Raw genomic sequence first — 23917 nt, forward strand, 5'->3', positions numbered from 1 at the left:
TTCCTAGGGCTAATACTGACCAACAGCTCCTGATTTTGGTCTAGCTCAGCAAATCTTCTAAATGAATCTAGTGTCCTAATACTATAAAATAAGCAACATACAAATACATTAACATCTATCTTAGATTCTCATTAATCTAGAATAATAGATTCATAGAACATTCGAACTGGAAGGGATCTTGAGAGGTCTTCGAGTCCAATCCCCAGCCATCACGGCAGGACCAAGCACAGTCTAGATCATCCCTGACAGGTGTTTGTCTAACCTGCTCTTAAATATTTCTAGTGATGCAGATTCCACAATCTCCTGAGGCAATTTATTGCAGGGTTTAACCACCCTGACAGGCAGGACGTTTTTCCTGCTGTCCAACCTAAACTTCCCTTGATGTAATTTAAGCTCATTGCTTCTTATCCTATCCTTAGAGGCCAAGGAGAACAATTTTTCTCCATCTTCCTTAAAACATCCTTTTAGAAACTTGTATTATCTGAGTACTTCAAAATGATAATGTAGTATCTGAGTGCCTCAAAACTCTTTAAAAGTATGTATCCCTACAATACCCCTGTGAGGCAGGGAAACACTATTAGTCCCATTTTGCAAACAGGAAACTGATGCACAGAAGGCCCAAGTGACTTGCCCAACATCATCTAGGAAGTCTTTGAGGGTGCAGGAAATTGAACTGGAACCTCCTAAGTCCTAGGCTGCTAACTACTGGAGCATCCTCCCTCTCCACAGCCTTGCTATAACGTCTGTGTCATATTTCACATTTACGCTAAGTCGCTATTTTAGAGGCTCATCTGGTGGTTCTAGGAATCTGTTTGTGCCCCAAAATCTTTCTACACCCCACCTAGGAAAGGAGTCACAAACGTGGGTTTTCAAGGTCTGCCTAGAGAGGCCTCATGAAAGCTGCCAATCAGAGCCCAGCTGGCTCAGATATATGGAGCTACAGGGCTTTATTAGGTCAGTTCCTTTCAGGAAGTGGAGGGCCAAGAAAAGATGCTATTCTCTGGCCAAACCAATTCACAGGGGTTTATTTCAGGCAGCATTTTCTGAAGCTGAATTTGCAGAGAGAGAGTCCTTACGAGCCTTAAACATATAATTAGAGGGAGAAACTGAAAGTGGCCCCATAGGAAGAACCCAAGGAAAAAGTAGCAATAAACTGAAATGAAGCAATGACTCGCTGCTATTTCTAGGTTGGAACCAAGAGTAGTGGGCAGGCTCAGGTTCCCCAGTGGCATAAACCCGATGAAGGGGACAAGGCTTATGGAGAGGTTGAACAAAGAACAGACTATAAAGGGTCCAGAGTTGGGGCTGAAGACCCTAGTGAGGGCAACAGGACCTAAAAGGCATTTGTTTGGACTTTGGGACTTGGCCAGAGGGCTGAGCCATGGAAGACTCACTAAGATCGACTGGCAGGATGCACCTGGGCGAGAAAAGGATTGTGGTATCAAATGCAGTCACTGAGAGGCTTTCAAGGGATGAGCAATCACCCATTATAGTGCCTAAAAGGAAAAATCCATGTTTTTAACACAGTACTCATTCATATAGAATAATAAATTACAGTGTATTACGTGTCTCCTCAAATTATATTCGCTATCTTAATGAACATATTAGAGCTAATGGACATGTTGATTTTATTTCAGCTAATGACTGATCCCATACTCAGGGAGAAGAAGATCCTTAAGTCTATCTTACATAGCTTAGAAGAAAGGTCACGGGACAATAACAGCATTGTCCGTCAAATGGCTGTAAGAGGCCTAGGCAATTTAGTCTATGGGGCACCTGAGAAGGTAAGATAGAATACTGAATACAATGCAGCATAACTAGAGAAACTAAAGGAAACAATTGCTCAGGATTTACAGAGGCCATGCACAATGCACTAGGCCAATGTCTGCTCTCTCATACCCCTGTAACCTCTTTGCAGTCAATACACAGCAGGTTTGTTCTCTTGGTAAGCTGGGCATAAGGAAACAATATGTACTTAATATGATCATATGTAAATGTATACTCCTAGGAATGAAGAGTGTAGGCTTTATTTCCACGATGAGAGATTCTATTCCAGGAAACAGAGACACTAAAAAACTCAAATCATGATAGATAATCAGCTGAACGTAAGCACCCAGTACAAAGCTGTGACCAAAAGAGCTGAGGTGATCCTCGGAGGCATAGACAGAGGGATTCTGAATAAGAATAAAGAAGTTATTTTACCTCTGCTTATGGCACTGGTGTGAGAACTGCTAGAATACTATGTCAGGATCATGCCTGCAATTCAAGAAGGATGTTGATAAATTGGAGAAGAGTCACAAGAATTTTCAAAGGGCTAGAAAATGTGCCTTTAGATTCAATGGGGGAGGGAGGGGGAATGAAGCTAAACTAATTCAGACTGCTAGTAAGGCATACATTTTAATGGTAATTTTAATCATTGGAACCATTTACCAAGGGTTGTGGTGGGGTCTCTATCAGTAGCAACTTTAAAAACAAGATGGGCTGTTTTTCTAAAAGAGGTGCTCTAGTCAAACAGACATTATTTTGGGGAGGTTCTGTGTTGTGAAGGAGGTCAGACTGAATGATCACAATGGTCCCTTTTGGCCTTCAAATCTAAGTAATTAGAAATCTAATAGGATTACATAGGTGTAATATGGCACAGAGTTTGGCTTATTGTAGCTAGTACCTGATGTAAAATATAGCTATAGGTCACTAGGGGGGCAGATGAAATTCCCACTGCTTCATAATTGCTAAAAAAACATATTAGAAATGTGGTTAGTGGAAAGTGTTTTTTAATGTCATACGTCTGAACAGGTGAAAAAGTACAAGAAGTTTCTTCTGGAGGCACTGATCAGGACTTTAGAAGACACTTTCAGTTCTGAAGTCATTGCCGAAAGCCTGAAGGCACTGGCCAACGTTCTGAACGAGCTGAAAGGGAAGGACATAGGTTCTTCCTTCAGAGACCTCACCACACAGATCCGGAAGTACTTCGATAATGTACGTGAACAGAAGCCTTCAACCCCAGTTCAGCTGACATTGATGAGGCTCCATTTACAATGCATGATGTGTCCTCACTGGGCATTGTTCATGTCAGAATGAAGTGATTTTAGGCCTTAGGGAAGAGATGTGTTTTATGGAGGAGCAGAGAATTAAGAAAATGAGGATGCCATCCCTGCTCCTTCAGTCTCACCCTTCTGTTCATCTTTATTTCCAATGAGAATGGCAAAGGAAGTATGAATACTAGATTAGGTAGCTGCATACAAGGAAAATGGGCATACAGGGTGTAATAGACTGTTTTGGGCCTGCTCCATACGATTTTTATGTCAGATGGTTGAAATTATTCCATTTTGCAGAGAAGTTTGAGATTTCAAATTTTGGTTTTGTTCCTATTTGGGGGACACACCCCCCAGCCCAAATTTCAAAACTCTTTGTGAAACCGTAATACTATTCTCAACCCAGCTCTACTGGGAGCCTTGCCTGAGGGCAGTCTACTGGCAGACTATGCTGGAGACAGGGAACCTGGAAACACTGGGAATTAGAGGTGCCAGGGTGCACATTTCCTGGCTCCTTGTCAGCCTGCCAGACAGGCTGTTCTGAAGGTGAGGGCCAGGAAGCCCAAGATCCCAGTTAGCCTGCTAGATGGGTCACCAAGAAGCTGACCAAGTACCCCTACTTGGCTTCTGGAAGAATGTTGTCAAAATTGAACTGTCTTCAAAGTATTTTGATGAATCAACACATTTGGCCCAAACTTGATTAATTCCAGTTCTTTTAAACTTCTGTAGTTGGAATCACTCTACCCTAATGTAGAAGAGACAGCTGTGCTAGATACATGATGTGGTTATTTCTTCGTTACCAACCTGTGTGGCTTTCTTGGCTATAGGAGGACAACACTCTTCGTGCATTGGCCTTTGTCCTGTTTGGTATCCTGGCCGGCTCTGCAAAGAGAAAATGGAAGGACTATTTTGCCAAGCAGGTTAGACAGAGCTGGGTCACGCTTCTGCTGCACCTGCAAGATCCAAGCCCTGAGGTTTCAATGGTAAGAATGACAGTGACTTAATTACTAAGCAAAAAGAATCTTCCTCCTGATGCCAGGGGAGCTCTGCTATTCCTTCCCGCAGTGGAGACCTAAATTCTTCCCTCAGTTCATTGCCCTCCTTTTGAGTCAATCCCAGACAGGCTGGTCCTTAGCAGCCAGGGTTGTCTCACTGGAGTTCAGGATAGGTCATGGGTCTGATCCCAAGAGTTCATTCCTGCCTATCTCTGCACCCCACGTTCCTGCCTCCCCACAACAGAGGAAAGACCACAGCTATGCCTAGTGAAGCAGCTTTCATAGCTACATCTGTTCTGAAAAAACATTGCTGCTATCTCCAGTTTTCAGTATTATAAAATCATAGAACCATAGGTTTGGAGGAGACCTCAGGAGGTCACTGAGTCCAACCTCCTGCCCAAAACAGGACCAGCCTCAACTAAACAATCCCAGCCAGGGCTTTGTCAAGCTAGGATTTGAAAACTCTAGATTTAGAGGTTCCGTTGCCTCCCTAGGTAACCCATTCCAGTGCTTCACCACCTTCCTAGGAAAATAGTTTTTCCGAATCTCCAACCTAGACCTCCCCCACTGTAACTTGAGACCATTGCTCCTCATTCAGTCATCTAGTACCACTGAGAACAGCCTCTCTCCATCCTCTTTGAAATCCCCCTTCAGGTAGTTAAAGCCTTCTATCAAAGCTCCCCTCACTCTTCTCTTCTGAAGACTAAATAATCCCAAATCCCTCAGCCTCTCCTTGTAAATCATGTGTTCCAGCCTCCTAATCATCTTTGTTGCCCTCCATTGGACTTTCTCCAATGTATCAACATTTTTTAAGTAATGGGGTGCCCAGAATTGGATGCAATACTCCAGAAGTAGAATCCCTTTCCCCCTATTAAAGTCATGCTGGCATATTTTCTGTCTATTACTTCAGGGGAATCCCTTTTATTCTTGGGGTAGATGAGCAGTCAAGGACATGAGTTCCATTTGAATGAGCACAATACGTGTTATGGAACAATTCAATGGTGCAACCCTCTTTTTCAGGAGTGCAGAGCTACATTTCATCTCTGTGCCCCATTTTTGGGACTGAAGAGGCTCCAAACTATACTTAATGAGCATCTTAGTTGGAGAACCAAGCTGAACCCTGAGGAGCTCCAGATGGATATCTGCAGACACCTTGTGAGTGACCTACAGAATTATATGAGATTATTGACAGCATAGGCTTGTGGTGTAGAAGCAGGGGGAATGTGTGATGGGCAATGTAAGTATCTATGGGTATGTCTATGCTACAAAGTTAGTTTGAACTAACGGACGTTAGTTCGAACTAACTTTCATAGGTGCTACACTAGCGCTCCGTTAGTTTGAATTTAATTCGAACTAACGGAGCGCTTAGTTCGAACTAGGTAATCCTCATTCCACGAGGATTAAGCCTAGTTCAAATTTACTAGTTCGAATTAAGGGCTGTGTAGCCCCTTAATGCGAACTAGTGGGAGGCTAGCCCTCCCCAGGTTTCCCTGGTGGCCACTCCGGCCAACACCAGGGAAACTCTATGCCCCCCTCCCGGCCCCGGACCCCTTAAAGGGGCACGGGCTGGCTACGGTGCCCGTGCCAGGTGCAAGCCTGCCAGCACCCAGCCAGCAGACCCTGCACCTGGTGCGGATCGAGCCACCCACCCGATGCCCCCCAGCCCTCCCCCTCTTCCCGGGACCAGGCTGGCAGGTCCTGGGAGCTTGCCCGGGACCGCAAAAGGCGGGCTCCCTCCTGGGCTAGTGCGGACATCGTGGACCTCATCCACGATCTCCGCACTAGGCACAGGAAGGTGGCCGGCTAGGGCAGGAGAGCTGCCAGCCTGGCCACCCAGGAGCAGGTGTGCATGAAAATCAAGGGGGTCCACTGAGACCCCCGACCCTGAGCACTGAGCTTACAATGGCCATCCTGGGTCAGAACAAAGGTTCATCTATCCCAGTAGCCTGTCTGCCGACAGCGGCCAACCCTAGGGACCCTGGAGGGGATGGACCGAAGACAGTGACCAAGCCATTTGTCTCGTGCCATCCCTCTCCAGCCTTCCACAAACTTTGGGCAGGGACACCACTCCTACCCCCTGGCTAATACCACTCCATGGACCCAACCTCCATGGCTTGATCTCACTTCCCTTTAAACTCTGTTCTAGTTGTAGCCTTCACAGCCTCCAGCAGCAAGGAGTTCCACAGGTTGACTCTGTGCTTTGCGAAGAACAACTTTCTGTTACTAGTTTGAAGCCTGCTACCCATTCCTTTCCTTTGGTGTCCTCTAGTCCTTCTTTATGGGAACTAATGAAGAACTTTTCTGTATGCACCCTCTCCACCCAACTCCTGGTTTTAGAGACCTCTATCCTGTCCCCCCTCCGTCTCCTCTTTTCTAAGCTGAAAAGTCCCAGTCTCTTTAGCCTCTCTTCATATGAGACCTGTTCCCAACCCCTGATCATTTTAGTTGCCCTCCCCTCTGCCACCCTCTCTCTTCCCCTCTTCCACCCCCTTTTCCCAGTCTCCCCCAGTTTTGTTCAATAAAGACAGATTCCATTTTTGAACACAATTGTCCTTTATTTTGTACATCAAGAAGAGGGGCTAGGAAGGGTAAGTGGAAGGAGTTGAGGGAGGAATGGGGTACGCGCCCCCGATGGGGAGGACTGGGCTGGCTCTGCGGGCTTTTGTGGTGGAAGCTCTCCTGCAGCCCCCCAATTGCCCCATCTCCCCAGATGGCAGGCTGCGGCAAGTGCAGCCGGTCTGATGGCCAAGTGCTGTGATGTGCCCAGTGTGGGTACTCCGGGCACTCCAAGCCAAGACTGCTTTGCAAGCGGGGCACCCCTGAGAACTGTCTGTCCGGGGTGGGGGTTGGGACCCTTTAAGCACAGCCCTCGGCTAGCCTGAGACAGCATCTCCACGCTCTAAGTCCTCCTCTGATGACCTGCCGGCACTGCTTCCGGCAATCCTTAAGCCCGGTTCAGGGTCCACTTAATGTTGACATGCTAGTTCGAATTAGTAAAACGCTAATTCGAACTAGTTTTTTAGTCTAGATCCGTTAGTTTTAATTAGCTTAGTTCGAATTAAGTAATTCGAACTAAGTGAGTTCGAATTAACGTTGTAGTGTAGACGTACCCTATTAGAGTGGGATACAGGACTGAGGGTGAGAGGAATGTAAATCTGCCATAGATTCCCACTTTCCCCACTTCTACACAGCCTCCTGTCCTTTCTTTTATTTACTTGTTTAAATTAAAAAAAAAGTCTGAGTGAGTCCAATAACTGACAGCAGTGGCAAGAGGAACACAGACTGTTTACTTGTGGTTTGTAAAGGCATGTGTTGGCAGTCAAAGGGCATTTCTAGCCAGAGAGAGCTCATGTGTCCCTGATTTTCTCTAGGCCAAAGAGAAGGCTGAGCTACTGGAGAACTTTTACAAAACTACCATCACATACTTCTGCAGCAGCTGGGAAGAGATCCGGGCAGTTGCAGCCAAGTTAGCTGGTGAGAGAAAGTGTGCCGTGTCCCTTTTGGTATTCCCTTTGAGGTAGACAGAAAAAGTCCCTGTGTGCAGCACTGAGCTACTATTAATCTCTCCGTGCTGTGACTTCTCATGCATAAATGGAGATGTTAATGTTCTCCTACTTCTCCAGTGTGGTGTTAGGAGGAATTTGTAAGTTGCAATAGAATGCTTTGAGATGGCGCAGTCATTTAGTAGCAGAGGCTGGCACACTGTCACGTAGGGTATGTTTATTCTCCGATCAAACTAGTGTGCTAAAAATAGAGTAGCTGTGGCAGGAGTAGCAGGAGGGGTTAACTATTCCAAGGATGATCCCATCCAAACCCAAAAGTCTGTTCTCAAGGTGGCTAGCTCCTCCGACTGCTTCTGTCATCTTACCTGCACTCTATTTTTAGTAGTCAGAGTTAGTGTGGACTCAAACGATAGACCTAAGCTCAGTGTTGTTCACTGTTCCTTACTGGTGCTTCATCACTGGGAGGTAGGCAGGCCACCGCCACACAGTGCCTGCTGTTGCAGGTTCCTGATTGCCTTGCCCAGGAAGCACTAGATTCCTCCCCTTTGGCCCTGTGCCATCCTTTCCTTAGCACACCCATGCAAGCCAGGCAAGCATTGTGGCCTAATTAATTTATCCATGTGAGATCCTTGCTTAGTACGCACTTATTCCTGGCCCCAGCCCTTTGTTCACACCACTAGATTAATACACTATCCTAGTATATCTCCAATAACTGACAGCAGTGGCAAGAGGAACATAGATTGTTTAAAGCAAATGAGGTTTTATGTAAACATTCTTAATTTTTTTCTCTTATTCTCTTCAGTGTGGACGCTAAACTTTTCTAGTATTTTCTTGCCTACAGCTCACCTTAGACCCACAATAGAAGCCAAAGGGCCAATGTTATCACCTTGCACTTAACAAGAGAAGGTTTTTTATTGATGTTTATTTTACACTGCTTATTTAGGCATCATCCTGGAACATACGGACACCAAAAATATGAAATGGCTGGACATGGAACATCTGTTGACCTGTAAGTAACAAATACAGGTGAAATCCTATTCATTAGTGAGTTATAAAGAAATTTAGCTGACAAGCAAGCAGTAACTGATACCACAGGTGTGAAGTGCATCAGCCACACATCAAAGGACAGATTCAGCTTTAGTCTGCTCTGAAAGAGGTACGTCTACACTACAGCGTTAATTCAAGTTAACTTAATTCGAAATAGTTAATTTGAATTAAGCTAATTCGAATTATGCATCTATACACAAAACCTATTTCAAAATAGCATTTTGTTATTTTGAAATAGCGCGTCCACACTGAGTGGACCCTGAACCGAAGTTCAGGCTGGCCGGAACCAGTGCTGGCAGGGCATCAGGTTAGGACATAGTGTGTGGGGCTGCTGCCTCAGGCTAACTGAGCTCCGTGCTTCACGGGACCCTACCCCCACCCCGGGTTCCCCGCTCGCTTGTCTACCCCGATGAGGGACAACAAAGCAGTCCTGTCTTGGAGTGCCCTGAGTGCCTGCACTCGGGACACCACAGCACTCGGCCACATGGAGCCAGAGCTGCCCCTGGGCACACCGGTGCGTCTCGTAGGGTTGTTGCCATCAGCCCAGCTGCACTTGCTGCAGGCTACCGTCCGGGGAGTCCATTGGGGGGCTGTCAGGATCCAGGAGGCCCTGCAGGAGAGTGTCCACCCCGAGGAGCCCTCAGAACCACCCCGGTCCTCCCCACCGGGGGCTCGTGCCCCATTCCTCCCTCACGTCCATCTACTTACTCCTCCCTAGCCTCCCTTCCTGATGTCAAATAAAAGACATGTATGTTCAAAAATAGAAACTGGGTTTATTGAACAACAGGGTGAACCTCTGGGGAGACTGGGAAAAGGAGGTGGGAGAGAGGAATAGAGTGGGTGGGAGAGGGGAGGGTGAAACCTGGGAGGAGGAAGTTGGAAGGGAGAAGCAAAGGGAAGAAAGGAGAAGGGAAGATCAGGGCCCAAGGTTGGGGGTCTCACCGCACCAACTTGAATGTCATGCAAACCTGCTCCTGGGTTCGCATGTGGCCTTTGGTGGCCAGGCTGGCAGCTATCCTGCCATTGACGGCCGTGTTCCTCTGTCTAGTGCGGAGATCATGGATGCTGGGGCATCCCTCCCAAACCTGAATAAGGTCCATGATCTCCACCCTGGACCAGGAAGGCACCCGCCTTCTCCAGCCCCTGTCAGGCTCCTGGGTGCTGGCAGACTGCTCCTGAGGAGCAGTGGAGGGTTGGCTGCCAGTGCCTTGCTGGCTCACGTTTTGTGGCTACTGGCTCAGGGGCCCCAGTGGCCACTGCTGGCTCTTGGCTGGTAGGCTTGGATCTGGCACGGGCCAGGGTCTATCCCTTTAATAGCTCTGGGGTTTACCAAATTTGAATTAAGCGCTCTGCTATTTCGAATTAATATCGAAATAGCGGTTTGCATGTATAGATGCTATTAAAGTTAATTCAAAATAACAGCTGTTATTTTGAATTAACTTTGCGGTGTAGACGTACCTGGAGGAAACTGCAGCCAGTGTGATATAAGTCAGTGCATCTCCTGGCTATCCTGGCAATGCCTCTTCCCAACCTGTGTGATCCACTCTTTGGGCTCCATCGGCTCCCTGGAAGCCACTTTTTGCTACCCCAAACTCCACACCATCAGATTTATTTCTGTCAGGAGATGTAAAATAACTTAAAAGCAGAAGCTATTGAGTCAATGGAGCACCTTCCAATTGGATGAGTTTCTGGTAGGGTCAGGGTCTCCCCTCTCCCCCCTCCTCCATCTCAGTTTGGAGCTTGGAAGGATCCCAATGGAGGAACCTAAAGCTTTGTTTGTACAGAGAGCTTCTGTAGCTTGGTACTCACTGGTACTAAATCTCCAGCTACTGCAGGCATAGGTGACTATATGAAAAGTGAGTCATATTCTCTGTAATTCCAGCTCTCCAGGTACTACAGAATGACCCAAGTCCCATTGTCCAGATGGTGGCAACTCAGGTCCTAAGAGACATCTGACCTGGATGAGTGCTCGGGGAATGAAGCACAGACAAATAGATCAAAGAGCTCCTGCTACCTTGAATGGGAACAAGAGAGGGATTGCTGGAGGACAATGTGCTCTGTCTGTGCCAGCTTGTTTCCAGCTTGCACCTCATATACTTCGGTGGGAAGCTAGACCTTGGTGGTATGCGGCCAGCTCTGCTATGGGGTAGGAGAGTAGTATAAGGGCCCTACCATCAATCAAACATTAGCCCTGCCACCTGACCCTGGAAGTCCCCCCCCCCCGACTCCCCGGAAGTTCCTTCTCCCTTGTCACCGGCAGTCCCGCCCCTGGAGGGTAGTACATCCGGGTCGAGAGGGACAGGTGACCGGAAGTAAAAAAGGATGTCATGTGACCCCCGTTAGGCCCGTCCCCTGTCACCGGAAGTCCCGCCCTTGGGGGTAATACATCCGGGGTCAAGAGGGGCAGGTGACCGGAAGTAAGGGGTGTCATGTGACCCCTCTAAGGACTTGCCCCGCCTCCCTCTACCAATCAGGAAGGGCTTTCCCCGTAGGACCGCCCCGCGAACCGCTTTGACCAATCGGGGGGCAGTTCCGGGACCGGATGACCCGCCCAGAAGTGGGTCGTGTGACCCCTCTAAGAACTCGCCCCGCCTCCCTCCACCAATCAGGAGGGGTTTTTTCCCTGTAGGACTGCCTCGTGAACTGCTTTGACCAATCAGGGGGCAGTTCCGGGACCGGAAGACCCGCCCAGTAGTGGGTTGTGTGACCCCTCTAAGAACTCACCCTGCCTCCCTCTACCAATCAGGAGGGTTTTTTTCCCTGTAGGACCGCCCCACAAATCGCTTTGACCATTTGGGGGGTGCAGTTCTGGGACCCGTTGACCAGACCGGAAGCTGGTCGTGTGACCCCTCTAAGAGCTTCCCGTGACACCCTCTGTCAATCAGAGCATAGCACTTCCCCATAAGTTCTAGCGCCACACAAAAGAAGCCATCTTGTTCCAAGAGCGCGTGTTTCAGAGAGCGTGCAAACGCTGAGCAGAAACATGGACTCTTTCACCACCCCCACCAGAAGTTTGGAGTTTGTTTTGGTGACGAGGGCCTTCCACCACATGAGAAGAAAGTGCCACATCAGCAACAGTTCCGAGGACGAGGGAGAGGCAAAAAGGGGCCCTTTGCCCCCTCTGCTATTGGATACACCAGGATCTGATCCCGAAACCCAACTCCTCCCACGGCAGCCTGACGAGCTAGACGGCCTCTCGTTATCTGTCCCTGTGGAGGATGCTGCCCATCTCTCCCAGGAGTCGGACAAGGTGAACGGAAAAGAAGTCAAACAGGTAAATGAAAAAATCGAGGTGGGGGGCATCATGGGTGTTTTGTGAATCTAAAAACCAGCAGCTGTAGCTTATTCTCTTTTTTGACAATCTCTTGCCAGGTCGACGATGACTTTCTAGAAACCTTTGAGAAATTGCACATCGGTAATCCTGTGGGAGTAAATCTATCTTGTGCCCGCTTTTTTTGCTCATATCTGACACATGGATCTCGAGAACAAACGTGCAAGAATGAATTAACTCGGACTCCCTAATAGCGATAGTGGTGGGGGTGTCATGGTGCCCATTTGCAGATGGCTGTAAAAGGGTGTGTTAATCCAGATGCTTAATAAAACTTGTATGAAATGTGTTGGTGTGAATGTGTTCCTTCCATACTTACAGCATCTTTTATTAACACAAATAACAGTCATGTCTACGCAGATTGCTCTGTTAGAGAAAATACATTACACCCCCAGGGAAGCTGGCAGCTTTGGTGGGGTGAACCCTCTGTTTCAAGCAGTCAAAAAGCACAGTAAAACTTTGAACAGAAGACAGGTAACATCATGGCTTTCGGACCAAGACGCTTACTCTTTGCACAAGCCTGCTCGAATACATTTTAAAAGAGACAAGACCATTGTCTCAGACGTGGATGCACAATGGCAAGCAGATTTGGTGGATATGCACCGGTTCTCCAAACGCAACAGCGGTTTTAAGTATATTTTAACAGTGATAGACATTTTATCAAAATATGCCTGGGCCTTAGGCCTAAAGGACAAGACGGGCAAGGAGGTAGCCAAGGCCTTTAAAGCTATTTTCAGCGAAGGTCGCGTGCCTCAAAAATTACAAACGGATCGGGGAAAAGAATTTTTAAACAAACCTTTAAGTGGATTGTTAAAGCGGCATGGTGTCCACCATTTTGTTACTAACAATGAAGTCAAAGCGGGGGTTGTGGAGCGATTTAACAGAACTTTAAAATCTAGGATGTGGAGATATTTTACAGCCCACAATACCTTTCGCTACATTGACATATTATCTGAGTTTATAAAGAGTTACAGCTGGAGCTTTCACAGAACTATACGGACCAGACCTGCTGATGTGAACCCCGCAAATTCTCTGAAGGTCTGGAAAACTGTTTATGGAGATGATGTTAAAATAAAACAGGCTGTTGTTCCTTTTAGAAAAGGGGACCACGTGAGACTCTCTAAAACCAAAGGTGCCTTTAAAAAAGGTTATGAACAAACATTTACCGATGAGATATTCATAGTGGATGAAGCCTTAACCAGGGGTGAGAGACCTGTCTACCGATTAAAAGATTACGAGGGTGAGACAGTGACGGGGTCGTTTTACCCTGAAGAATTACAAAAGGTGAACCCCAAACAAGACAGGATTTACAGGATTGAAAAAGTTCTAGCAGAGAAAGGGAAAGGAAGAAAAAAGCAGCTATTGGTGAAATGGCTGGGGTGGCCCAACAAATTTAACAGTTGGGTAGAAGCTTCTCAACTCTGTAACGTTTAAGCGAGAATAAAAACAATCCCACCTGCAAGGAGAGAAATGGGGGACGGGGGCTTCTACATCACTCTGCCCAGCAACGCCAGCTCTGGGGTTTTTCCCCAAAACACCAGCTCGGCCTTTACAATACAGCTAATAAAGTCGTTGGATCTCCCGGGGGCCTGGGAAGTGGGGTTAGCGGAAATACAATATCCACACAGCTGGAACAACATTACTGAGGACACCCCTTTCCAAATCACCTTTGGAGATAAACCATGGAGTTATATCCTACGGCGAGGTTATTACTCAACTATACCCGAATTATTGGAACATATGAATAGCATTGTGGCACGTCATTCTGGACCGCCTGATGTTATCATGAATTATGACCCCGTGAGTAGAAAATGTAGACTTAAATCCACCGATGCTACTGCTACGTTTTCTACCCTCGGGGAGCTAGCTAACATTCTGGGTTTGGCCCCCGGGCACAGTGTCCAGAAGAGTCCCTTCTCAGCAGACATCACAGGGGGTTTCAACTCCTTGTATCTATACACGGATATTGTAGAACACCAGTTTGTGGGGGACTTTTCTGTCCCCCTGTTACGCTGCGTCCCTGTCAGAGGAAATAACAATGAGTTTGTTACCATCACCTACGATAAGCCTCATTACGTACCCATCAGTCAACACCACATCGACACCATCACCATTGAAATAAAGACGGATCAAAACAGATGCGTTTCATTTCGCTTTGGCAAGGTGATTGTGAAGCTGCACCTGCGTTCCCGGAAAGAGCGAGGTTTCTAAAAAGCAAAACACTATTATGGCGATCGTAAAAAATTACGGTGACTCCAAAGTCTACAGCAACTATTACAAAGCCCAGGCTGGATATGCCCTTCCTGGATATCATGGAGCCCCTGTGATGTACGGGGCCGGCGTGGGCGGTATATTCCGTAGCCTTTTTCGAAAAGCTGTACCGCTTTTGCGAAGAGGGCTAGAGATTATTAAACCCCACATAAAAACAGCCGCTCAAAACATAGCCAGAGATGTGGTAGGCCACGTTTCCCAGGCTGTCTTGGAGAAGGTGGGGAATCCGGCTAAACAGGAAGGGTCAGGGCTGATGTATATTAAAAGGAGGAAGAGAAAGAGAAATGCGTCATATCCGCGACGCACAGGACCCCCGAAACCCTTTAAAAGAAGAGCCTTGACACGCAGGACAGGCCATCAGCAAAAGTCCAAGAGGAAGCCAGGGAGAAAGAGGACACGCTCTGTACCTGGTAAAAGAGATATATTTTAGTCAACATGGCTTTCGTTCACTGCGGGTCGGAAGAGTGCACCAAATCTGAACTAGACTTGTTTCAGATAGCCCCTACTCAGACCAGCATTGAGAAAAGCATCTACATCGAGGTGCCGCCTCTGTCAGCCGTGACAGAAACTGCCCCCATCGACTTTTTTATAGCAGGGAATGGCATAGATTATATGGATTTAAACAACATCCTACTCTACCTTTGTTGCAAGATAGTAAAAGGCGATGGGACTGCACTCCCCAGGGATGCCGCGGTAGGCCTGGTGAATTACCCAGTGGCCTCTATTTTCAGTCAATTGGACGTTACATTGGGAGACCGCCTAGTAAGCAATTTTCCGCCTGACTGTTTTACAAAGACACTCCTGGACAACACGAAAAAACAGCTGGATGGTGAGAATCTAGGATTTGTGAGGTGTGCAAGGCTGACGTCCCAGAGCAGGACAATGGAGTTGTTGGGTCATCTACACAGCGACCTGTTTTTTCAAGAAAAACTTTTGTTGAACGGGGTGGATGTGAAAATTAAATTGACACGCAGTAAAGCACCCCAGGTGAGGGGTTTAAAGGCAACTGATGGTTGTTTTTCTTAATTTTTCTTCTTAAAAACAATGAACAATTCAGAAAAAATACCTAGACATAATATATATATATATTAAATAGATATTCTATATATAGAGAAGTGTTTTATTTAAAGCAAAATGTGATCAAGTTCAAAAATTATTTTTAGAACATGACAAACTTCACACACTGAGCCAGTCAGACAGTTTAGCCAATTTTTGTTTTTTAGAAGGCAAAAAAGGAGTTGGTGTTTCTCGATCCATCCCAGCGTCAGTGGCTGAGGCCTTCAGGCGTTCCAAAAGAACTCTGTTGTCTGCACTGCCCATGATGGAAGATGGAACGTTTAGTTCTGCCATGGCATTGATAAACACATCCCATCCTTTAGGTACATGTCTGCTAGGGACAGAACGCGTCTGGGTGACGGCTCTGACTAAGTCAAGCATGTTAGAACCATTCACCACCGAGCCTTTGTACACAAATGCACCTTTATCATTCCAGGAAGCGATAGTTTTATCCTGGCCCAGCTTATTTAGCAACACTGAGGCGTTTTTCTTATAACGCTTATTCACGTTATCCAACAGCTCCTGAACCACAGAGTCTGAGGTGTTTTCTGTTTCTGGAGGTTTGGCGGTGTCACTCTGTTCTGGTAGAAACAGACTTATTTTCCTTTTATCTGCATCACTTTGCCTCACGTACGTTAGGTATCTCTGAAGCACAGCGCTGTAGAGTTTAGCCTTTTCGTATTCGGCTAAGTCAGTCCTTTGAAGAACAGACTTCATTTCAGCATCCAGTAAGCGAGTTGCAGTTGTTCTGATATTTTCCTCCACTGGAGGGGGAGCCCTTAATTGCTCCAGCTGATGACTGGGCACCAGGTACATTTTTTCTGCATACTCCATTATCGGTTATTCAAAAGCCCCGTTATCAGAGGGACAGCAAAACTTAACAAAGGGCCGATAAACCCCCCAGACTGCTTCACCAGATGCTTCTTTCTTTTAAGCGAGACCCTTTTATTAGACAATGTTTTTATAAGCGTGCGTTTCTTTTTCAGCACGCTCACTTGATTCTGCGTCAAAGGCACGTTTCCTTTTAAGGTATTGAGTGCTAGTTCTGAGATGGCCGCTACTAAATCGTCAGAGGCCAAACACAGTATAGCCTTCCTTTGCTGCGGGGGTGATTTGCTAAGTAATTTTAAAAGAGCCAGGTTTCTCTTCACGCAGCTAGACATGTTTTCGGTCGGCAACCCCCAGCTGTTAAAAAGGGTCTGCCGATAAATCATCTCTTTTTATACCCGGCGGTTGTTCTTTTCAAAGTAGAAGCCACCGGCCAGTCTGGAGGGAAAAGACCAGTTCTTAGTCTATAAGCTTCTGGCGTGGACGCATTTAAATCCACCACCAGGTAGCCATAAGGTCTTTTGGTAGCATCCTCAAAAGCTTCTAGAAAGAATTGAGCCTTGCCGAGGTAAATTTGCCGAGCAAGCGTAGCGATTTGCAGTTTATCCCTGGGGTTTTTGAACAGAACCATGTACTTAGTGTTTAGGTTAATCGTACGGCTCTTTTTCCCCTGACAAAATACGTTCTGAACGATATACATAATGCTCAATTTCCTGTGGTGCACGTACTTGGTAAAGGCTTTCTCAATTTCATCGCTTTCACAAGCAGAGTTCATCAGATCATCCACGATAATCAGATTCACTTTATTAGTAGGAAACAAATGGTCATCGTCAAAAGCATTAGGCAGACCCTCCACAAAATTAGTAAAGGGATATTTACAGAGCAGTTCTTTATACAGAGGTTGCCAACAACTGTAACACCACAAAATATTCTCAGGCATAACAGACAGTGTGTGTTTGGCATTATCCAATACGTTTTTTATAAAGTAACTTTTCCCACAGTTGCTAGGCCCTGCGAGAATTGCAGAAAAGGGGTGTTTCCACCTCGTATCCATTTTTCAAAAGCCGAAGGGCCGGGTTTTAAACCCTTCTCCTAGGACCCTCTTGTTATAAACACCTTTGTGTTTTTTAAGGGTTTTTGTCTCTATTTGCCACTGATTTTTGTTTCTTACAATCGAGGGCTGTTGCACCTCTATCTTTTTTGAGGTGTTTTCTTGCAGACCCGTGCAATAGTCCAGGACTAGATCTTTCAAACTGTCAAAGTTGATCTTTTCACAGTTTGCTACGTTTAGGGTAATTCCTTTGACTTTCATACAGGCCTTTCCTCCCGACAGCTTATACCCGTAGGTTTTCGGGCCTGCCGACACAAACTCAGTGATGTGTTGATCTGACGGGATCTCGCTCGTGAGGTCCCCTAAATAATCCCCCAGAGGGGGATTCCAGTCACCTTCCCTTTTCACAAATATCACTGAGTCAGTGTCATGGTATAGGCACCGCTCTTGCAACCCATCTAGGAGACTGTATAATTCTAAGTGGGCATAAGCGGTGGTGAAACAGGCTATGAAAACATTGGTATTGCCAGAGACAGAGTACCGGTCTTTTGCGTGCTTCCAAGACACGCATGCTGTTTCATTGTCGATAAACTCGCAGGATGAAACCTCGTAATTGGGGGAAAACAGGTACCGAAAGAGTTCATCAGGGTCTCTTACGATGCTGGTGTTGGGTAGGTTTGTTCTTTGGCCGAATTTACCCCACAGAGAATTTAAAAACAGTTTAGCAATTTGGCGTTTAGCTGGGTTCGACCTGATCTCGTGTTGGCGTAAACGCACGCCTTCTTTTTGGTAAAAATCGTTAACGTACTTATTTTGTTTTTGTTCGTCTGTGCACCAGCCGGGATACCCTGAAGCCTCTTGTTCCTGACGGAGGTGTAATTTGATATACTCTGACAAGAGTTTGTCAGATTTGTCACTGAAATGCCAGATTTCACAGATTTTAGCCACTGTATACCCCTTTGCTATGGCCACAGTCAATTCCACCGTGCACCATGTCCCCAGGATAGCTCTCTCCTCATCAGTATGGGTGCACGTCTCCCGCTGCTCGGTTTCCGCACATGTTTGGCATAGCGGGAACATAAGCTTGCCACCCACTCTGACAGGTAACAATGGGAAAAAGAGGCCTCGCGGGGGGTACACCTTAACTTTTGCAATTCCAAAATAATTTGCAAGGGGTCCAAAGTTGTCATAAACTATATCGGGGTGTCCAATAGGGTATTCTTTGGTTTTGTTTACGAAAGGGTAAAATCATAATAGTGGATTTCTTCCCCGGGGTTAGGCTTGTAATATAGGCGGATAGCGTTTGTCCTCCCCCCGAAAAGAGCATCCCTAGGCCTGAGAGGCTGGGGTAACTGGGCTCGGTTTAAAAAGCCTGCAAGCTCCCTGTCTGTTTCTTTCATCACCTCCCACTCGTGCTCCCAGAGAGTCCTCACTACAAAACCAAGTCGTTTTAGATAGTCAGTCTTAAGCTGCGTCTTGTAATAAAGAAACCCAAAAGTTGTCCCTGTCATAGGGTTTTGTGCTTTTTCACAATAACAGGTGACACAGCCATGGAAAAAACACCCGTTAAACTCAAAGGCCGTGCGTACCCCGTCAACATTGGCATAACCGTCTAAAAAGTAGGGGCCTACCTGTAGTGCCCCACCCTGTAAAGCATGCCGTATTTGTATATTTTCTTTGTAAGAGGTATACAGCAGCCACTGAATAGATGGGGTCGAATATCTCTTTTTCTGCCGGTGGTAATTGTCTGGAGGGAGAAGAGCTACCGTGTTAGGCTCCAAAAGCATAAACCTGTACATCGCCATGCAGATGGAGGCCAGCGTGATGTACTGGAAAGGATCGATATACAGGTTTATCTCAGTGAATTTACCAGGGCCTCTCTCTGCTACATCCCCCATCTCTGTCATGTTCATAATCTCTTTTCTATATAGAATACAAGCCTGTCTCAAAATGTTAACATCCTGTTGACAGTAATACGCGAGCTCTTTCTGCAAGTCAAACGTCTCATAGCTGTGGTCCCGATACCAGTCGAGAAACTCTGCTTTTTCCCTGGGCATCATACTGTCTACACCATAGTGTCCCACACCAGGCATAGGCCCCACGTAATTTTGGTGTGAAAAAAATGTGGAAAATACCCTTTGCACCCTTCAAACCCCATCGCCTGCAGTAGCTTGCTAAGCTTCATGGGCAAGAAGTTTAAAGAGTCTATAAAACGAATGTCCAGGGCCTTAACTTTCACACACATTAGTTTACTACCCTGAGTGATCAGCTCTAGGCACATCTTTTCCTTCAGTAGCTGTCTCACGACAAAGTACGCATCGTAACCTTTGGAATTGTGCGCTATGAATGTGTAGTCACGGAACTCTTTGCCAATAAAGGTCTTAACGAACATAGAAAGACACTCGCTACCCTTAAATTCCCAGGATTTTTCTGGCTTTAGGGCCAGAGCAAAAATGTAATTGGGAGTGTGCAACCCCGTCTCCTGCGTGCATTCGAAATCATAAAAAATATACTTTTCTGAGGCTTCGGGCTTTCTAAGGCTGTCCATAAAACAGAAATGATTGTCAATGTTGCCAACAAGCAAGCCCTTACACTGCTTACAGCGTCGCCCTTTACAGCGGTGCCGCTTGTCCATGTAAGACTGACACACATCACACAAAGTTTTAGACAGGCATTCAACTTGTTTTTTCGATGCGCAGTCTATGTGTCTGACTAAGCACTCTTTGGCTCAACAAAATAGTCTACAGCTAGGACACCGCAGCGGCACGCCCACGCTGTCTGAGCACGTTCCGCTCAAGCAGAGGCGGCAACAATACCTGCAAGAGTGGTCATGACTGTACACTGTGTGGCAAAACTCACAATAATTTTTCGCTCCGAACAACTTTTTCACATCCAGAACCCCATAATAATGCTCATCTCCGCCAAGCACCGCGCGCCCGGGGCCGGCACCCCCACCCTCAAGCACCGCGCGCCCGGGGCCAGCGCGCCCCCCCCCCCCGCGCAAGCGCCACCCGCTATGTACCCAAGGCCAGGTCAACCCCAAGCACCTGGCAGGTGCATGCAAATGCCCCTGCGGGCGCCATGGCGCCCGCGGGCACCGTGTTGGGGACCACGGACCTACGGCAATAACAGTATTTAATAAGCTTTCCAAACACAGTTCAGCACATAGGCCCCGGAGCTTGCAGTTTATACCCTCTGGAGTCCAAGTCAAACAGTCATGGTACCGCTGGGCTGGCGCATTTATGACACAACCCTCACAGTCCTCAAAAAGCTTTTCCCTAAGACAGTGACTAAGGACGGTATAAACACCAACGCGTACAATAGAGCGCATAACTTTTTTACGCTTATGATGTGGCACTGGCTCAACGAGGTCAATGCACAGCCACCTCCTGAATTCTTCATGGCCGTCATCCTTGGCGTTCTCTTCAATGCTTTGTATCAGTGTTGAGCAAAAACAAGGTGGGCCCGGTTCGTCTTCCTCGTCCGATGCAATGCTGTCCCGGGTCTGACGGTCAGCTAGAAAGGCATCGTCAAGCTGTCAAAAGATTGCCAGAAAGAAATAATGTAAGACGCTCTGGTCATTTTTTTTTTAAAGTTTACAAAATCCCGGTTTCCTAACCCCATGATGCCCCAACTTCGATCTTTCATTTACCTATTTGGCTTCTTTTCCAAGCGTCTTGTCCGACTCCTGAGAGCCATGGGCACCTTCTTCCTCCAGGCCATCTAGCTTGTCTGGCTGCATCGTGAGCGGTTGGGTTTCGGCGTCAGATATTGGTGTATCCATCAGCGGCTGGGCCAAAGGGCTCCCTTCAACTTCTCCTTCCTCCTCGGAACTGTCGCTGATGTAGCGCTTTCTTCTCGGCACCAAAACAAAGTTGGTGAAAGAAGCCATGTTTCCGCTCAGCGTTTGCACGCTCTCTGAAACACGCGCTCTTGGAACAAGATGGCCTCTTTTGTGTGGCGCTAGAACTTACGGGGAAGTGCTATGCTCTGATTGGCAAAGGGTGTCACGGGAAGCTCTTAGAGGGGTCACACGACCCGCCTCAGGTCTGGTCAACGGGTCCCGGAACTGCACTCCCCGGATTGGTCAAAGCGATTCGTGGGGCGGTCCTACAGGGAAAAAACCCCTCCTGATTGGTAGAGGGAGGTGGGGCGAGTTCTTAGAGGGGTCACACAACCCACTGCTGGGCGGGTCATCTGGTCCCAAAACTGCCCCCCGTTTGGTCAAAGGGGTTCGCGGGGCGGTCCTACAGGGAAAAACCCCCTCCTGATTGGTAGAGGGAGGCGGGACAAGTTCTTAGAGGGGTCACACGACCCACTGCTGGGCGGGTCATCGGGTCCCAGAACTGCCCCCCCGCTTGGTCAAAGCGGTTCGCGGGGCGGTCCTACAGGGGAAAAAGCCTTCCTGATTGGTTGAGGGAGGCGGGGCGAGTCCTTAGAGGGGTCACATGACACTCCTTACTTCCGGTCACCTGCCCCTCTTGACCCCGGATGAATTACCCCAAAGGGCGGGATTTCCGGTGACAGGGGACGGGCCTAATGGGGGTCACATGACACCCGGTCAGCTGTCCCTCTTGACCCGGATGTACTACCATCCAGTGGCCGGCCTTCTGGTGACAGGGGAGAAGGGAATTCTGGCGGTCAGGGGGGGGGACTTCCGGGGTCAGGGGGCAGGGCTAACGTTTGATTGATGGTAGGGCCCTTATACTACTTAGGGGATTACACATGCCGGGGGAATTCACTAAGGGTGGCTTTAATTGGCATTTAAGCATCTAACTGTGGATTTTGGTGATTTCCTTTAGATATCCAGGGCCTTTAACTGTGCTTGTATTGTCCAGTCCCATAAGTTGCTGAGTGTCCTCAAACTCCCTCTGATGTTATTGGGAGTTCAGAACACTCTGCCCTTCAAAGAAGGTACTCAGCAGATATCATTCGTCCTCCAAATTTAGAGGCTATGATCCTCCACCTTATAGAAAAAGTTTCCTGAATAGTTAGGTTTCTAGTCTCTCTCAGCACTTTACTCTTGCCCTCCTGGGTTCTGGGCCTATGAGGAGTCACCAGACAACAGTTAGCAAAGGAGGGTAAAAGGCTGAGGGGGTCTGGGATATCATTGTCTGTGGCTCTCAATGGGGAGAGAATCTTCCTGTCATGGCTGAATATGGGAAGGGGATCAGTGTTTTCCCCTGTTGAATTGACACTTTCTGATAATTCACTATATTAGGTAATAGGAGTTCCCCTAATCTTGTGGTGTTTCCTGTTTTGGAGATTGTTTTCCATTCCATATCCAGCAGCTTAATCCCAGCCCATGTTATTATATTTATTAAGGGGCATTGTACAAATGCTGATGACTCTTTAAGTTTATTTCTCAGGTGCTGGCCATGCTGTGTCTCACAAACAGTCACCTGTAAATAACCCTCCCCTGTAAATAATATAGTGTTTGTATTTACTGTGCACATATCATTCGTCCTCCAAATTTAGAGGCTATGATCCTCCACCTTATAGAAAAAGTTTCCTGAATAGTTAGGTTTCTAGTCTCTCTCAGCACTTTACTCTTGCCCTCCTGGGTTCTGGGCCTATGAGGAGTCACCAGACAACAGTTAGCAAAGGAGGGTAAAAGGCTGAGGGGGTCTGGGATATCATTGTCTGTGGTTCTCAATGGGGAGAGAATCTTCCTGTGATGGCTGAATATGGGAAGGGGATCAGTGGAGACCCCCTGTTGAATTGACACTTTCTGATAATTCACCATATTAGGTAATAGGAGTTCCCCTAATCTTGTGGTGTTTCCTGTTTTGGAGATTGTTTTCCATTCCATATCCAGCAGCTTAATCCCAACCCATGTTATTATATTTATTAAGGGGCATTGTACAAATGCTGATGACTCTTTAAGTTTATTTCTCAGGTGCTGGCCATGCTGTGTCTCACAAACAGTCACCTGTAAATAACCCTCCCCTGTAAATAATATAGTGTTTGTATTTACTGTGCACATGTTTCCAATTAAACTCTTTGAAGTATCTGTTTCAATTACTCAGGGGCCTGATTTCTTCTTTCAGAGTATGTCTACACTACAGCATTATTTCAAACTATCTTATTTCGAAATAGCGCGTCTACACACAAAATGCATTTTGAAATAGCGTTTTGCTATTTCGAAATAGCGCGTCCACACTGAGTGGACGGTGAATCGCATTTAAGGCCGGACAGAACCAGGTCCGGCAGGGCATCAGGTCAGGAGTTACTTTGTGTGGCTGCTGCCTGAGGCTGTCTGAGGCCTGTGCTTAAAGGCACCCCCCTGGACAGCCAGTTCTCAGGTTTCCCTGCTTGCTTGCCTACCTCCATGAGGGACAGGAAACCATTTTGTCTCTGTGTGCTCTGGTTGCCTTCACTCGGGACATCACAGCACTCTGCGACATGAAGCCAGAGCTGCCCCTGGGCACTCTGGTGCTTTTCGTGGACGCGTTGCTGCGGACCTGTCTGAACTTTCTGCAGGCTGCCATCTGAGAGGTCCATCAGGGGGCTGTCAGTATCCAGGAGGCCCTGCAGGAGAGCTTCCATCCTGAGGAGCCCTCAGAGCCTCTCTGGTCTGCCCCACTGGGGGCTTGTGCCTCATTCCTCCCTCACGTCCTTCCACTTACCTCTCCCTCTGCCCCCTTCCTGATGTCAAATAAAATACACGTATTTTCATGAACACAAACTATCTTTATTTAACAAAACCCCGGGGGAGAGGGGGGAGAATGAAACTCTGGTGAGACTGGGGAAAGGAGGCGGGAGAGGGGAGAAGAGAGGGGGGGAGAGGGAAGGGGGAAAACTTG

General features: G+C 47.3%; 1 protein-coding gene across 1 annotated transcript; it reads left to right on the forward strand.

Moving 5' to 3' along the window:
* The first annotated feature begins 1012 nt into the window (after positions 1–1012).
* Positions 1013–11188, forward strand: LOC142825328 (protein maestro-like). The gene is made up of 7 exons (XM_089775750.1): positions 1013–1784; positions 2794–2976; positions 3860–4015; positions 5048–5182; positions 7399–7501; positions 8474–8539; positions 10460–11188. The coding sequence occupies exons 1-7, from the start codon at positions 1596–1598 to the stop codon at positions 10531–10533; spliced, it is 906 nt and encodes a 301-aa protein (XP_089631876.1). The 5' UTR covers positions 1013–1595; the 3' UTR covers positions 10534–11188.
* The last annotated feature ends 12729 nt before the right edge of the window (positions 11189–23917 follow it).

This window comes from Pelodiscus sinensis, chromosome 1 (assembly GCF_052426305.1).
Source record: "Pelodiscus sinensis isolate ZL-2025 chromosome 1, ASM5242630v1, whole genome shotgun sequence".
NCBI classification, from domain to species: Eukaryota; Metazoa; Chordata; order Testudines; family Trionychidae; genus Pelodiscus; species Pelodiscus sinensis.